At 41.6% G+C, this 17,929-nt stretch overlaps 1 protein-coding gene across 3 annotated transcripts in view; it reads left to right on the top strand.

The window, feature by feature from the left end:
* Positions 1 to 17,929, top strand: part of AFF1 (ALF transcription elongation factor 1) — a 135,702-nt gene that overhangs the window by 96,273 nt on the left and 21,500 nt on the right. For all 3 annotated transcript variants that reach the window (XM_040478867.1, XM_040478858.1, XM_040478849.1), the window contains exons 8-11: positions 4,114 to 4,168; positions 4,291 to 4,328; positions 6,610 to 6,766; positions 12,382 to 13,353. In XM_040478867.1, coding sequence (XP_040334801.1) covers positions 4,114 to 4,168; positions 4,291 to 4,328; positions 6,610 to 6,766; positions 12,382 to 13,353 — 1,222 coding nt within the window. The remainder of the gene's footprint in view (positions 1 to 4,113; positions 4,169 to 4,290; positions 4,329 to 6,609; positions 6,767 to 12,381; positions 13,354 to 17,929) is intronic.

The following is a 17,929-nucleotide window of genomic DNA, read 5'->3' as shown; positions in this document are numbered from 1 at the left end:
GGCCATGAGTCACTGAAGCGCGCCTGCCGGAACCTGTACGTGGCTCTGTCGGCTCTGTGGAGCAGCTGCCTGAAGAATGCGTTTGTACAAAGGGGTTTGAGGGTTGTTTGTAACCTTTAAGTGAAAACTCTCCCTCACCAGTAATGTGAAATGTGGTTAAACCTCCGTGTTAGTTCAAAGAGTTGCTGTACCTGAGTATTTGGCTTCTTTTGAACAGTGCTACGGTAGGCCGTATGGTGTCCTATGCTTTGAAATAACTGCTTTGTCTTGGTGTTTGGAAGTGAAATTTGTTGTTTCACCAATTTTAAAAGTATATAAGGGTTCTAGTTCATTTATTTTCATAAGGGAAAAATAGTGCATTCATTTTATTCCAACAGGATAATTGCTATTTTCTTTTAAATCCAAGTCTTTCAGGGGATTCTGAAGCTTAGATTTCATCCCATCAGGTAGGTTTTCGAGCCCTTGTGTCCTTTATTGGCCAGAGCAAGGGGGTCCTATAAGATGGAATGGCTTTTGCATTCTGGATCCAGCATGTACCAGCCCCATGATCTTCAGCTAGCAAGCTAGGTGGCCATTCTGAGCCCATTGCCTCACCCTTAGAATGTGACGGGATGATGAGAGGCAGCCTATAGGGTTGTGAGCAAAGGCAGTGATTATAGAGTTGTGATCACACAGCGGGCACAGCTATGTGGTACTGTTACTTATTCAGCAAAAGCAGTGCTGTTCATTCAGCCAGCCTTTTAGGGTACCTGCCAAGTTCTGGATATAGAAGATATGAAGGTGAAAATGACTTGATCCTGCCCCAGAAAAGCTTACAGTTGAGTATGTCCCTTGAGCCTTATGCTCTCTTGACCTAGATCTTACTGGTATGAGTGAGACTGGGTCTAAGAGATTTGATTCCCTTCTAGGGGCGCAAAGGTGGTCACCCAGATGTGCTATAATTAGTTTTGCCATTTTCCCCATTAAGGACCTGTTCTTCTACATACGGTATGTGAAGTGCAGTATAGTAATGTACTTGGCCTCAGTCATGCTTGTTCGTGGGACAAATGGGGTTTTAGCAGCTGGTTCCTTTACATTTTTTCTTTATCTCTAACAGTAAAACTTTTACCTGTCATCAGGTTAGATTTTCTCCTAACTATATAGATTCTTTTTTTTTTTTTTTTTTTTTTTTGGTAAAGTCACAATGGCATTCATGATTAATTTTCTATATTGGCAAAACTTAGTTATGGTTCTTAAGTTAACTTTTTTGTTTTTGTTTTTAGTGTTTACTTATTTTTGAGAGAGAGAGAGACAGAGCATGAGCGAGGGAGGGGTAACGAGAGACACACAGAATCCTAAGCAGACTCCAGGCTGTCAGCACAGCCCGATGTGGGGCTTGAACCCACAAACCATGAGATCATAACCTGAGCTAAAGTTGGATACTTAATGACTGAGCCACCCAGGCACCTCAAGTTAATTTTTTTCTTAATACAGATGTAGTACATGTTTGTTATAAAAAACTTTAGAGGTTCCTGCCCCCCTCCCCCCATTAGCATGCTGGTTTATGTTGAGCTACCCATCTGGCGATAATAATAAACTGTGGTTTCTGGAAGATTCCGTGGTTACTTTTGGCGGACACTGACAATATAATATGTTGATTTTTGCATCAGGGTGCCCGGCTGGCTCAGGTGGTAGGGCCCACGATTCTTGGCCTTGGAGTCACGAATTCAAGCCCCACATTGGGCATAGAGCTTACTTTAAAAAAATCTTGATTTTTGCATCAAATTGTATCTTGAATTTTGATTCAGTGGAATACCAAGTGTAAATAACCAGTATATCCTACGTAAGTGATAGATTTTGTTTGCCTATTGGTTTATCATTGCTTTTTGAGTGAATATTTTTTAGAGCTATCTGGAGCAATCTGCCTTCAGAGGCCACTCATCTCTTTAGGTGTCAGACCTGCGGGCCTATTTTGTTATTGCCTACATAATGTTCTGAGGGGGAAATTCTCGGAATCTGGGACAGCACTTTCACAGTCCCTTTCATTCCCTAAGAGAAAGTAGAGCTGAAGGTCAGAACATATATTTTCTGACTTACTTTAGGAGAGTATATTCATGGAAGCCAGGCAGACAGCTTAACAGAGTATCTAGCCCTCTGCTTATAACGGGAAGGTGATTGGATTACATGATCGTTGATATTTTGGGAAGTTAAGACAAACCAGTTTTATGCAAAGAAACTGCAGAGGTCTGTTAACTGTGGTTTTGGTGGTAGTGGCTAACATTCAATATACTTTGTCAGGTTGTTTTTTTTTTTTCTTTTTTTTTTTTTCTGGTTGCGTTATGCCTTTTCAAAGATATATATATCTTTTATCTTTTTTGTGTGTATACCCCAGCCAAGCCACCCTTCAGCACTAACATTGTTGACTTTTTTTCTTACACACCATTGTGATAGCTACTGCCAGGTTTTGCATCTGAAGTCTGTGTTTTTCTAGCCTTATGTCATTAGATAAATATTGAGCAGCATCTCCATTTACAAGTAGCTAACAGCTTTTGTATTTTTAAGAGACTTATCACAGGATAGTTTTCGTACATTTGTTGGTGAAAATAGTTCCTTGGCACAATTAAAACATTGCATGTAGGTGGTCATTTACAAAAGAGCCACATTTTATAATTTATTTTCGTTAGAAAATAGAGTGATTTTACCAAGGATTCCCAAAATAATCATGCCTGCTTTTACTTCAGTGGCAGCTAGTGGGTTTGCAGTAAAAATTTTTGGTCAGATTATTGGAGAGGTATTTTTAGAAATACTAAAGGATTGTAACTAATATAATTTTGCTTTTTGGAGCATTTCTTATATACTTAAGCAGATTGGTTTTTTATTTTTATTTTTTCCACCTTCACTAATAACATTTCCTCAAATAGTGATGCTCATAAATTTGGGGGAAGTGGGAACAAACAATTAACTACTGATACATTCTTTTGATTGTAGTTTTGTCCTCAGAAGATGGTAAGAGGGAGGAGATAAGGAGGGGCTGAGAGTTGAATAAACATGTAGGGACTGGAAAATGGCTTTTTTTTTTTAAATTGAAGTATAATGTTTGTTTTTTTCTCTTAAAAATATTTTTTTATTTTATTTTTGAGAAAGAGAAAGAGAGTAGGGGAGGGGCAGAAAGAGAGAGAGAGAGAGAGAGAGAGGCAGAGGATCTGAAGTGGTCTCTGTGCTGACAGCAGAGAGCCCAGTGCAGGGCTTGAACTCAAGAATTGTGAGATCATACCCTGAGCCGAAGTTGGAAGCTTAACTGACTGAGCCACCCAGGTGCCCCTGATGTTTGCTCTTAGCACTGAAGTTGATCATAGACCAGAATACCTAGAGATGAGTATTAACTATAACTATGAGGAAGTGAACTGAGGTTTTATTTTCACCAGAATGATAGCAGTAAGGTTAAACATATTTTCTAGACAACAGTGTTATTGATATTACTACTCTTTCAACTAATGAGTGTTTAAGCAAACAAGAGAGAATTTGTGGGTGGGGTGAAAAATAAAGTTTAATATTAATAATGTCCCTTGAACAAAAATGTAAGATACCTGCAGTATTTGGTGGCAATGGCCTTGATAGCTTCGTATATCTTACTATATATTGAATTCACATATAACACTTAAGTGCCTTGGCACTCTTCTAAACACTTTACAAATACTCACTTACCCAGTGTTAACTTATTTACTGGTTAATCACTTAATGTAGTTAGAGACTATTGAAGAAAATAGAGTGTATTGTGTATATTTTTTCTGGTAGTCGTTATTGTTTGCTTTGTTTGTGTAAACCTGGGAACTTCAGTCTCCAGGCTGGTCACAAATCCCTGTCTCGTGGTAGTTCTGCTTTTAATGCTCAGAACGTGTGGAAGATTCAGTCTTGAGATAGTAAGGAGCTTGGACTAAACTAGTTTCTGTGTTATAATAGTAAAACTTAACATTTCTGAAAAATAAGGCATTTGATGAATAAATAAAAATTCTACCTATCCCATCTCTCTGTTGTTTTTTTTTTATCATTAAGCATATTTTCTATTTATATACTAAAAGAAGTTAGTAGACAGTACTTTAAATCCTACAATGTCTGTGTCCCTGCCCATTCCAGCATGCTCGAAGATGACCTTCAGCTCAGTGACAGTGAGGACAGTGACAACGAACAAGTAAGTTTTGTACACCCCCGTAATACCAGGAATCCTTAAAAATGTAAGCTTTCCAGCTGCTTATCCTAACCTGTTGTTTTGTTCTTTTCCTGGTCCTTCTTGCCCTTATTGTGAATACCTAGAGCCCAGAGAAGCCTCCTTCTGCATCTGCACCTCCAAGGTATTGTATGCGGGCAAAGTGTTTGCGTTTCTCCGTTAGTGCTTTCATAGCTTCTTCATGGAGAAGGAAGGACGTGAAGGATCACAGTTAGAAGAAAGTACCTATTTAATTTTTTGGAAGCTTAAATCAGCCAAGAGAGGTTGTTAGCTCTATAAAAGAGAAAGTCCCTGTACCTACCTAGATCATCAGGTTGGAATTTAAGAATTTTTGAGAATTAAAAAAAAATAAGCTTAAATCACTTTCATCAGTATTAATATAACCAGTGTTTAAAAAGTTATGCTGAGGAGCATAATGTTTTTATTTGCTATTTTCAAAAATTACAAAACTGAATCATTTCTAGAAATTGTTTTCCATAGTGCCTGTTTTCTCAGTCATGTGAGTTTTCTAGTTGTTTCAGCTGCTTTAAAAAATTGACCTAGAGTGCATTTTAGTGTGATGAAAAATGGCACTGTTTTCACTTTGTAAGTAGCAGCCATATTTCAGAAAATAAGGTGCTTTAGTTTTTGGAAGTGGGAATTATCTGAACTGTCTTTACAATATTTTCCTCTGGTATTGAACTTAATGATTTAATATATTGGTACCTGCCTTCCATGGACAAAGGGTTAAACTATGCTGTAGCTGTTTTACTTCTTGAGATGTGGTCATCCATTCCGAGACGTGCTCAGCAATAAAAACCTTCCTGCCACACAGGTGACGTTACAGTTATTGTGGAGGCAGACCATGTAATTATCGTGTAATTATGTGAGGTTGTCTGGATTCAAAAGCTCTGCTCATTTTCTCTTCTGTTCAGTAACTTCTGGTGGCATAAAATTATGACAAAATAGCCTAACTTTAAAGTGGAGGAAGAGAAAATAGGAAAGATGGGGATAAACTAGAAGCAGGAAGCACACTGAAAGTGCATCTCATTCTAATCCTCACTGGCTGAAGCTCTTCAGCTACCAGGGAGAACGGGATCGCAAATTTGATGTAGCGTTTTATTTTTTTTCAACGTTTTTTTTTTTTTTTTATTTTTTTTTATTTTTGGGACAGAGAGAGACAGAGCATGAACGGGGGAGGGGCAGAGAGAGAGGGAGACACAGAATCGGAAACAGGCTCCAGGCTCTGAGCCATCAGCCCAGAGCCCGACGCGGGGCTCGAACTCACGGACTGCGAGATCGTGACCTGGCTGAAGCCGGACGCTTAACCGACTGCGCCACCCAGGCGCCCCTGATGTAGCGTTTTATATGAGGCAGTTACATCATTTGTAGTATAGTGTGCGTGTTTTAAAATTACCTCAACTAGTGACTTTGGTATTTTTTTTTTTTTGTTACTCTATTTTATTTTAATAAAAAAATGTATTTAATAAATCATTTAATATTTTAGGTGGTTGTGGAGGCTTTCAAGATTATAGTTCTGGATTTATTGCCCTGGCTGATCCCATCTGGGACAAGTTTTTAAGATAGGCTGTGAAATTCTGTATGGGCCCAGCAGTGTGATCAGTGTGTTTTCTCCCTGACTAGAATTCTTGCCTTATTCTTAAAACTTGTAGTAGTTAATCTCTACTTCAGCTGGTATTTGGGGGTGATCCTAAGCCACTCATAAAAAACGGCCTCTTCTATAACTCTGCCCAAGGGTGTGACTGGATTACCTTTGACGCCACTTTCCAGAGGAGCGCCATTTATATTCAACAGTCTCTGGCTACCATTCGGTTAGTTTTCATATAGAGAACAGAGGGAGGTTTTAATTATAACTTCATAAAATAACTTAATGGATTAATTTATACCCATTTAAAGCAAACACAAAGGGTCAGAAAGTAAATATTTTAGGCTATATGGCCTAAAAACTATTTAGCTTTTGAAACTATTCAGCTCTGCTTTTGTGGTATAAAAGCAGATCTAGACAATACTTAAATAACAGGTGTGGACACGTCCTAATAAAACTTTATTTAGAAGAATAGACAGGCAGTCCATGCCGTGGTTTACTAAACTTCTGATATAAAGTGCTACCATCTAACTTGAATTTTGTGTAGCTCAAAATGTTCTTCAGGAGCAAAATATCCACAAGCTTCTCATTTATGTAGTTATTTGGTGAGCCATTTTAAAGATTTTTCACTGACCATTTGAGCCACTGTGGGCCTTTCTCTCAACTGGATGATGTGGTAATTTAGTAATGTTAGGTATTATTAAGGCCCTCTCTTTTGAGTAGCAGAAAAATGGTTGGAGGGCAGGGTGGGGTGTGAGTAAAGAGGGAGAAAATCCACCTTGTGAGGTGTCTTCAGATTCTGTCTTCGGTTGCTTCGCAGTGCTCCACAGTCGCTTCCAGAAGCCGCGGCCTCAGCACATTCCAGTAGTGCCGAGTCAGAGAGCACCAGTGACTCAGACAGCTCCTCGGACTCGGAGAGCGAGAGCAGCTCAAGTGACAGCGAAGAGAATGAGCCCCTAGAAACTCCGGCTCCTGAGGTATTGTGTCCCCTCCAGGAGGCAATCTAGGATGGCAGCATTCTGCTTTTGGGGCTAGAGTCTGCTGTGGGCCAGTACTGGCTGTGGACTGAGTGGTTCTGTCCCATGGGGCAACTCTCTCCTACCCCTGTGCTGCGTAGGGCCAGCTATTTCTGTTTATTTCTTACCAAACATTTGGCAATAGAAGTTTGGGAGAGAGGTCTTCTCTCTCCTTCTATAAAATGATAAGTTCTTCTCTGTTGTGGCTAGTGTTGTTTGGAGGAGCGACTCATTAAGAATGTTTGCACACCATTTTCTTTTCCCTTCTATTAAAAAAGACAACTCATTTTTTGTGTGTGTGTGTGTGTTTTTTTTTCAGTAGGCTGCTGTTTTAATATTAATGAGAATTCTTTTTGAAATTTCAGGAATGCATGAATTAAGGAAATCAAAAGGAGACAGCCCAATTTAGCATAGGACAGGAACGTGAACTAGAAATAAGTCATCAGAGGTTCTATTTTTGAATCACTAAAAGCCATGCATTAAATTGATGGCAAAGTGATCTTGCCAGGGCTGTGTTTCTTGCTCCCTGTGTTCCATGTAAAACAGGGATAATTGTGTGTGCCTGTCACCCACCCTTGGGAGAAACTGTAAGATAAACAGATGAGACTGCAAATCACAAGCACGTTTATCTAGAAGACTTATTCTATTTTTTTACTGGATTGTTGAATACAAGAAGTCTAGTAACAACAATCAGGGTTGCCAGAGGCCCTCAAAACGTGGAGTAGCAATGTAAAAATTATACTTGGTGGAAAGGGAAGACCTTTTTGGTGAATGAACTAGACCAGTTTGTATAGAGAAAATTACTCTGCTCATTTTAGACGGGAATCCTGGGAAATGAACCTTTCTGATTAAGAAAGCGTTCAAGTTCCCAATATTTACATCTGTTTAGAAATCAGGGCAGTTCCACTAGAGCATTAACTGAATGCATCTGGAGATAATGTAGTGAGACTTAACAGCCATGTCTGAGGGCAAGGAAAAATAACTGAGTGTCATTTTTTTGTTAGACATGAATTTATGTCTGGCACAGACTAAATGCTCAATAAATATTTTTTTGGAGTGAATAAACATGAATCAGCATTAACTGTACTTAAAATGCCTTGCAGATTTTAGAAACTACTCTATGTGTTTCTGGGGGCTGTTTCCTTGTGTGATTCTAATTACTGTTGAAATAATTATTCTGTGCATCAGGGAAAAGATACTGAAAATGCTTTGTAGACAAATTGCTTGTTCCCTGCTTATAAGAACTTTGCTTTATGTCTCCTTATTCAATTAGAAAAATCTTCATGCTTGTTTGGTTACTAAAAGAAGGAAGAGAATTGAATTAAATAATAAAATTCAGTTCAAATAAAATGGAAATGGTACAGATTTGGATGAATAATTGAAATTTGAAAGAAAAATTTCATCTAGCATTTATATTAATGAAACCATTATATTTTGTTGTTCAAAAGTTACTGGAAAAGATTGAGACTTTTCGAAAAAATAAATGTTCCCATCCTACTTTATTTTTTTAAATTGCCTTACCAAACAGGCTCATATTTGCACATTTGGGCTGATAAGCAAGTCTAGATTTGGGTGCAGTTTATATGTCATGTACTGAGATGTCACCAGAAATAATTTGTCTTTGTGTAGATTTTAAGCCTTTAATTCCCATCCCCACCCCCCGGTGTATTTAACTACCTTTTTTCCTTTTATTTTTTATTTATTTATATATTTATTTTAAGTTTTTTTTTTTTTTTTTAAACTTTATTTTTGAGAGAGAGTGAGACAGAGTGTGAGCAGGCAAGGGGCAGAGAGAAAGGGAGACGCAGGCTCCAGGCTCCGAGGTGTCAGCACAGAACCCCACGCAAGGCTTGAACTCCCAAACTGCAAGATCATGACCTGAGCCGAAGTCGGATGCTTAACTGACTGAGCCACCCAGGCGCCCCATACCTTCTTTTCTTTTCAAAGAAACACCTGCATTATTGTAAATCTCATGTGTGAGAGAATTTTTTTTTTAAGTTTATTTATTTACTTTGAGAGAGACTGAGATAGTGTGAGCAGGGGAGGGCCAGAGGAAGAGAGAGAGAGAGGATGAAACCCAAGCAGCTGAAACTCCAGCTGTGGAGCCCAACACGGGGCTTGAGCTCAAACACCGTGAGATCGTGACCTGAGCCGAAACCAAGACTCAGATGATTAACCGACTGAGCCACCCAGCCGCCCCATCACCCTTTTTTGAAATCTATTTTTAATGCTGAGATTTGTGCTTGTTATGGCTCCATTTTAAATCCATTTGATAAAGTAGTCCAGTGATCTTAGGTGATCTGAAATGCCGTATGCCCACCAATGGGCTGGCAGTTTGGGGGAAGCTGCTTTCGGTGTCTGCTTTATAGTGTGAATCGAAATGTAAATCTCAGCTTTTCCAAATATATGGGACACATCGTCTTTTTACTGCTTACGTTAAGAAAAAATGATTCTATTCTCCGTTATTCAAGGATCTACTTGGTCTTCTAACATAGATTCATTGTCCCGCTTTGTTTGTAGTGAAATGCCTTTGTTGATTTGCCTCCCATATACTCTTGGTATTTTTTAATGAGGTATTTGACTTAGCTCTCCGTCAACCGTGGGAGGTTGGGAGCTGTCTTTTTACCAGTTAAAAGGTAGCAACACCAAGATTTAGGCCCATGGCCATCTGACTCCAGAGCATTTTTTGCTACTACACCATGCCTCTCTCTCATAGTCCTCTCCTTTCCTTCTTTTCCTTACATTTTGAGACTCATAACGACATTTTTACGAAGAAAAAAAAAAAGGAGACATATTTGTGCATAGCTCAAAACTTTTTATTCAGAACCACAATTTATCCTAAAATGCATGAGCTTCCACCAATTTGAGGAGTTAGGAGATGTAAAGGGACGTATTGTCAAACATTTCTTAAAACTTATTGAGGAGCGCTTGGGTGGCTCAGTGGGTTAAACATCCGACTTTGGCTCAGGTCATGATCTCGCAGTTGGTGGGTTCGGGCTCTGCCCTGACAGAGCGGGATTCTCTCTCTGCCCCTCCCCCACTCGTGCATGCTCTCCCTTTCAAAATAAATTTAAAAAAAAAACAAAAAAACCCTAGTGAAAATCCGGTATTTTTTTCACACCCAGTGTGCAGTGTTGGGGTTGCACCAGCACTGGACTGGGAGACTGGTGGCGGGGCATGAGGAAAGGCAGGGGAAGAAAGGAAAGTCCAAACCTTGATCCTGTCCAGCGTTTAAAATTCATCTTAAAATCTATTTCATTCAGTCCCTTAATGTAAAAGTTTTCCTTATCCCAACACCCAAATAATATCTGATCTTAAAATAATTCTATCCATTTTACATCTTTATGGCAGGTCTGTAGAAGGGATTGTCCATACCTTTTCTCCTTGTCTGGGCACATAAATTCAAATTTACCCTGCAATTGGGCCATATGCCTTCCTTCTGGCCAATTTTAGGACCATAGTTGAAGAAAATGTGTTTTATTTCTGTAACCAGGACATTCCTTTAGTAGGACATTCCTACTAAATGTATCTTATACTGCCCTGTTTTGGGGTGGGGGGAGAACAGATGTTATTTATACCAGGAATGACTTTCCTTTTTGGTTCACGAATAAATACTCTTCTATAGAGCATGTCAGTGATGTCAGTGGGGCTGTAAACTTAGCCTTGGTGAGAGATCCATACCTCTCCCAAGAAAGGATTTGAAAGTTGTGGTTCCTAAGGTGATTGGCAAGTGATATATCTTAATGCCTTGTTCCTGGTTAGCACCCAGATTACCACACCCTCAAGCCTTTGCAGGAAGTCATATTTGACAAGTAGGTATTGGGTGCTAATCTTTTCTCCACTATTAACAATCATCCTGTCTTGTTAGGATATGGAATACAGTTTTAGATTTCCTGTGGCAAAATAAATGCCTGGCACACTAGAGTAGTTTCCTTCTTCCTTCCCTTCTGCTCTGAAATTCAAATGAGAGCCTGGGTGTAGAGTTGATATTGAAGGAGATATAATTAAGCAGCAATGAGGGGTAAGCAGAAAAAAACAGTTCTGCAGCCCTCCTTCTGGCTGAACTATGGTCCTACCTGGTTCCTTACAGTTCCTCTTCTGTTTTCATCACACCAAGCCCAAACTACCTACCTGATCATTTTATTACCTAACTTTTTTTCTGGTCAAAAATCCTTTACATTATATCTACATCTTGACGTATCAATTTGTAGTGTTTTTATAGAGTTGAATTATTTGGGACATTCCACTTCAGAAAGTTGTTAGCAGTCTTTCCTGTAAAATATCATCCACCTACTGGAGTGATCTGCTTATCCCTAATCTCTAACCAGTTAAATCCTATGGGGAATATCTTTCAGTTAACTCTCTGGTACATTGCATATATGGTTTAGTCACTCATACAAACCACAGATCAGAATGGATCTTAAAAAACATGTAGCATGTCGGTGATGTGCTGCCCTTTGAAAAGGCATAATCATTGCCTACTCTATTAGACACTAATGTTTCCATATGGCGTAAAATGTATAGGTGCTGTAACATGCCTGTAGAAATGCTTTAAGTAAGTTTCTCATGTACATCACTGTATTGCAAACATAAGAGTGGAACTTGGAGACAGAAACGTCTTTGGGTCATTCTGTTAATAATCTACTTGGAGAGACGTGTTAGGATGCATCAATAGCCAGTGAGCAACAAAGATTTGAAAAACAGTTAAGATACCAGGAGAAGCCAGGAACTTCTGTTTGTTTGTCCTATCAGATGTACATATAATCAGTGTCATCTCACTGCTCTTAATTGTGTGTTCTGGAGCCACCCTGTGTTTCTTAGAAAAATAGATGCTATTTCAGATAAGATTGCCTGTAACAAGAGACGTAATGTTTGAGTTTTAAAGACTTCAAGTGGGACTAAATTCAAGTGGTTAATGCACCTTCACTTGATTCTTTTACCCAAGCGAGGTGTAAAATTTGAAAATCAAGCCGTATTCCACGACATACTGCAAACCTTGTCATGTATAAATGTTTAATGTTTTTAAGTAAAGAAATGAAATCAAGTCTTGCGGAAAGTGCTTTTCAGTTGAAAAGTATGTCAAAAAAAAAAAAAGGATAAAGCCTATAGGTAATCACTAAGATTATTAGTTTACTCATTAGCCTTCTGTGAAAATCCTTGATAAAAGGATTCTGTTTATTCTTCATTTTTCCCTTTATTTTCTGATAGGATAGTTTAGGAGCCAAAATGTGTCATTTCTGTGTAAATTATACTGGAATTACTATTAGAACAAAATACTTGCTACAAAGATTTCTCCCCAGTTGTCAGTGGTCTACATCGGTCAATATCTCATGGTCTGTTATTAGTCGATATCTGCTACGGCAAAATTCCTGTAGCACAAAAAGATGGGAAGATTGTTTTAAGAGTTAATTATTAAGAGGCTCTGACCTGTATCTAGAGGGGATAAAAAGGACTCGAATTCTTAGGTTTGGAATGATTACGTCTCCCTGGGAGAGTCCTATACAATTGGGTGACTAGCACAGAAGAGTTTATCATCCTTGGTTAGCTCACATTCTTCTCTACTCCTTGGTTTTTAGCCCGAGCCTCCTACAACAAACAAATGGCAGCTGGACAACTGGCTGACCAAAGTGAGCCAGCCAGTAGCAGCGCCGGACGCCCTGGGGAGCGCGGAGCCTCCGCCTCGGCACCCAGAGAGTAAGGGCAAGGGCGGGGGCGACGGCGGTGGTGGTGCCAGCGGTGGTGGTGCCGCCAGCCACGAGCGCTCGGAATCCAAAGATCCTGCCCTCAAGAGCTCCGGCAAGGGCCCTCGGGGCCCCTCGGAAGGCCTGCACGCCGGCAAGAGGAGCTGTCAGAAGTCCCCCGCCCAACAGGAGGCTCCCCAGAGGCAGACCGTCGGAAACAAACAGCCCAAAAAGCCCGTCAAGGCCCCTGCGCAGGCAGACTCGCGGGCCAGCCTGCAGGTGGAAAGTGAGCCGGGACCCCCTCCCTACGGCTCCAAAGACCAGCCTTCCAAAGACAAGCCCAAGGTGAAGACGAAAGGGAGGCCCCGCGCAGGAGACGGCCGAGAGCCCAAGCCCGTGGCGCCCGGCCCCAGCCCCAGCCTCAGTGAGAGGAAGAAGCACAGGAGTGGGCCGCTGGCACCCTCAAAGGTGCTCTCGGGCCCGGAGCCCACGAAGGACAATGTGGGGGCCAGGAGCCCCGAGCACTTTGCCCTGGTCCCCTTGACCCAGAGCCAGGGCCCGCCCCAGGGCGGCGGTGGAAGGACTAGCGGCTGCCGGCGTGCCGTGGTTGTCCAGGAAGACCGCCGGAAGGACAGGCTCCCGGGGCCCACGAGAGACCCCAAGCTGCTCTCCCCGCTCAGGGACACCGCTCCCCCGCCGATCTTGATGGTGAAGATAACCCTCGACCTTCTTTCTCGGATACCCCAGCTTCCTGGGAATGGGGGCCGCCAGAAGAGACCGGAGGACAAGCAGCCCGCCACAGGGAAGAAGCCTGATCCCGAGAAGAGAGGCGCAGACAGTTCAAGCAAGTTGGCCAAAAAGAGAAAGGTGAGTGTAGGTGCCTGGCCTCCCCCAGCCATGTGGATTGTACCTCCTGTTGGCTTGAGGCTGGCTCTGACCCCTGAGTTGTCCTAGAAGAGACAGGGAACCTTTGCCTTGATCTGATGTAGCCTTTGCTCCGACACCAGAATTACCCTCTCCCTGAGGATCTGCATGCTTCCCCCTCTGCCAGCGGGCATTACCAGATGCCAGGTCCCTTCAACAGTCTGAAAAGGGGAGGCAGTCCTCCTAAAGGATGTCTTGTTTTAGGATAATTTTAGCATTTTGGGGGTACACTTTTATTTTTTCCGATAACATTGGTATTTACCACCTGGCCCATGATTAGGTTTTGTCCTAGAAATTAAAATCTTAATGTACTGAAATGTTAATTAGTGTTCTGAATTACTGAAAGAACTGCTATACTCTAAATTTTACTCCCGTAATATGATTCTTTTTAACACCACCAATACTACATCTATATTTTAACTCACGGCTGCCTAACACTTCATTAATTTGAAACTACCAGATTTAGAATTTGTGACCTCTATTAAAGACTTTTATTAATAAGCAGAACATTATAAAAAAAGGTTATAGAGCTATTAAACACATGGTTGGGATATCTTGTTGAGTAATACAGGCTGGTAATGGTATGTTGTGAGGTATTAAAAATCTGTCATTTCATTTATCATAATTTTTGGAAACTTCACTTTAAGGAATAAACACAGTGAAGAAGGTTAAAAAAAAAAAATCTCACATTACTTAAGACCCTGAGTTAACTTGGACATACTATTCATTTGGACAATCTCCTTCTTTCCTGTATTCTGAATCACTGAGCTCCTGATACTCTTCATGGTGAAAGATAAGCAAGTTTTTTCCCCAGTGGCATTCCAGCCTAATCTGTCCCAAGATTCAGAACGAAAGGCACAAGAAGGGCCAGCTCTTTCCTGCTGACAAGGGATAAAAGTTTTAACACTCTCACAAGTCCACCAAAACCTTCTTACTCAGTTGTGGAAATTGAGCTAAGAATAACAAAGGACAAAAAGATCATGAAGCCTGCTGTCCTGTCTGTGATTCGACCAGTTACTCCACTAGGTTAAAAATAGAACATGACTTTATCAAATAGCGAAGGGTGACTGTTTTCTCCAGAAGCTTGTTGAATGAGACCTGAGGGTGTGCATTACCACCATAACCGCAGCCGGCAAGTCAAGCGGGGTGGGATCCAGTGCCGATTGGTGGTGCTGTTTCAACTAGAAGGGGGCATGTCCCAGGTCAGAGAACCCTTAAAATGGTATGTGTATGTGTTGAAGGTGTAAAACTTCACGGATAAAATTGTGATGGTTCTGGGTAGGAAAAAGGTGCCTGCATCTCATACCCACGAGAAAGGTTCAGAAATATATTCCTTCACCTCCCCTTCCTCCTGGGAAATCTTTTAATCACTTAACCTCCAGCCACCATGATCTCGTCTAGTCTCCAGTGACCCTTCTGCAGTAGCTGGAGTGGGGAGAAATACTGGCTTCTAAAATACTTACTAACCCAGTGTGGATGTTAGAAATGGAGGCTCCCCCGGACAGTTCTTAGCCCCTTCCATACCCCAGCACAAAACTAGAAGCATCGCTTGCAGCTCCATAAAGGGAAACTCAGCACTCCCTGTTGAGGATATGAGCTGTGCACTCTAAAAGCCATTCCCAGCCCTTGGCCTTGCTCCACCAGGGCAGCTAATTGATCTCTTTGTTTAGAGGATGGAGAAATAATGACCCCCCTCCCCCCCCCCCATCTTAGTCAGATGCATGCTTTCTTGGGTGTTCGGCAGGCGGCAGCGAGAACTGCCCCTGGGAACAGTTTGCCTCTCTGCTGTGGTACTGATAGGATCGGGGTCTGAACCAATGTGATGGTCACCAGGGAGCCTTTAATGCTGATGGCAAGGTTTGTGTCCCCCTCCCTTCCTCCCTCCATTGGTGTTTCCTAAATCCTAATGTCTAGTGGAGCTGGGGACCACTGGAGCAGAGCCGTACCACAGGGCCAAGATTGTACAAAGCTAGTTCTTTGGATTGAGAAGTACCTCCCGTGTGCCACTTTTCAACATCATGGATCTAGGCAGTGAGGAATTCCTTACCTAACGGATGTCACTAGTTAGAAGCTTTCAGATGAATAAACTTAAAAATAATTCAGCAGTATACTTATTTCATGATCAGAGAATCATGATCCTTTGTTTTTATACCTGTTGTGTTCCAGGTAGTATGAATATTGGTCATAGGAACCTGAGATCCTTCCCTTTGCAGGCGGGCTTCCCCCTTTCCTGTTGAGACCCCATTGACTCCCTTTGTTCAGGGCAGCGTGACTGTGGCCTTTCCCATAGTGTAGCTGCTCCTCCAGCATGTGGGGTTGGACCCCAAGGCAGGCAGGACTGTTCTCGTTTTAAGACTGAGCGCTTTTCCACAAATTTGGATGGTGAAAATTTGTTCATTGCCTTCATTTTAAGTGGGAGCACTAGAAAAAGCTGTCTGCGGAAGTAATGAGAGCAGTTTGAAGAATGTACCTTATCCTTCACATTAGTGAAGTTTAGCTTTTCTTTTGTATTTTCTTTTCTTTTTTTTAGGTAGGCTCCATGTCCAACATGGGGCTTCAATTCATGACCCTGAGATTGAGTCTCATGCCCGACTGGACTGAGCCAGCGAGGTGCCCCTGAAATTTAGTTTTTCATTTAAATTCAGTGTGTTCCTTTCCTGATGCAAAATTTAGCAACTATTTTCAGAGTGTTAATGGATCCTTAAAGCCACTGTAGGCTTCAAATTGTGAGAAGATAATCCTAAAGACTTACAGTGGATGACAGTAGCTGTGATGAAGCTGTCAGATATGGCACCTGAAAGAGTGGGCAAGGAGCAGTTTGTGAGGAGAAGTGGAGAAAATTAGGGGAAACACGCATGACTTGACCGAGTGCTCCTTACATAAACTACAGAATTTCATCAACTTGATTACAGTTTAGGATTTAGGGGGCGGCCTGGGTGGCTCAGTCGGTTGAGCATCCGACTTCAGCTCAGGTCATCATCTCCCGGTTCATAGTTCGAGCCCTGCATCAGGCTCTGTGCTGTCAACGCAGAGCCTGCTTTGGATCCTCTGTCCCCCTCTCTGTGCTCCTGCCCTGCTCACGCTCTCTCTCAAAAATAAATAAAACATTAAAAACAAAAAGAACTAGAATTTAAAACACAACTTATGTTTTCATTTATATAATTTGTAAACCAAGCTTATGTTGCTCAGACTTGGAAGAAAAATGAAAGTCAAGAAGCACAATATAAGAAATACAACCAGTCTAGTGCAATTGAGAGCATTTAACAACATACTTAACACACACAAAGCTCCATGCGTGAGTTAAGTTTTATTCTAGGCACTTTTGTTGACAGTATCTCATTTAATTTCAATCATTGTATAGATCATCTTTCAAATGAAATGCCAGCAGGTCTTAACCATGGTGTAAACATATGTCTGAACAAGGAGGTATATTCATTCAAGCCTGTCTTTTCCTTTCTCTTAATAGCTGCTTTACGGACCAAGAAGCTTTGGCATTTCGTGAAATACAATTTCAGAGCTATCATTTGTGTCAGTTTTGGAGAATGGGTAAAGGAAGTTAGGGGATGTAGTGCATTTTTATTGCTTGAGGATGGTTGGTTCAGTCCCTTCGTTCTCTCCAAGATCTGTCTTTCCTTAAACTACCTATTGAGATCAACATTCCCAGTTACTCTTCTTCAACATCAAGGGTTTGAAAAGTCATCCCTATAAAGAAACTAGAAGTTTCCTCAAGTCACTGATATCTAATTACTTCATGCCTTGTTAGTTACTCTGCATCATGACCATGTGAGTATGGTGTGAAGACTGTCTTAAACCATTCTTAATGCCTGTGTATTTCCTCACCAAAAAGAAGGGCCAAAGGTGGGCTAATTTTCCTTGTCTGTCGTACTTATCCCAGTGAATGTAAGCTGTCTTCTCCGTAAGTCCCTGCCCTCGTTCTCGGTACTGATTGGACCACTGTGTCGTCGTCTTAGTGAACTTTGTGCAAAGGCACATCCCAGAAAGTCCCTGAATTGCCCAGAAGATTCTCCACTCTTCCCACCCCCAGGTGCTTGCGAAGCTCCTTTGCTTTCCTGAGGGAGAGGACAGTCTGGTAGTTTGAGTGCTGAGACACTGTGGGTTCCTTGTTCAGCTGCCCCCTTTTCTAGATGAGATCCAGGACGGCTCTAACATCGCTTGGCTGCTTAGCAACCAGTGGGTCTGGAGCTCACATGTGCTGACCCCTTCCAGTCCAGCAATGCTCTTATCTTTCACACCTGATGGGGGTTTCTTTTTGTACACAGGTGTCTGGTGGGGGGATTACTGGAGAGAGGCACAAGGTTACAGCTCAAGGGCAGTGTATGGACACTGACAGAGTGTCATCCCTGGCCCAGTCCCTGCATTGTCCCTGCTCCTGCCACTCCAGTGTTCCCCCCACACCCTTCTACATCAGTTTCCCTTTCAGATGCCCCTCATCTTTCCCTGCCATAGCAAAGCTTGTGGTAGACCATCTTTCTACCTGTTAGAAACTTTATGGCCTAAA

The sequence above is a fragment of the Herpailurus yagouaroundi genome, unplaced genomic scaffold (genome assembly GCF_014898765.1).
Source record: "Herpailurus yagouaroundi ecotype Mexico unplaced genomic scaffold, PumYag 28, whole genome shotgun sequence".
Lineage (NCBI taxonomy): Eukaryota > Metazoa > Chordata > Mammalia > Carnivora > Felidae > Herpailurus > Herpailurus yagouaroundi.
This window is presented reverse-complemented; position numbering and strand designations above follow the sequence as displayed.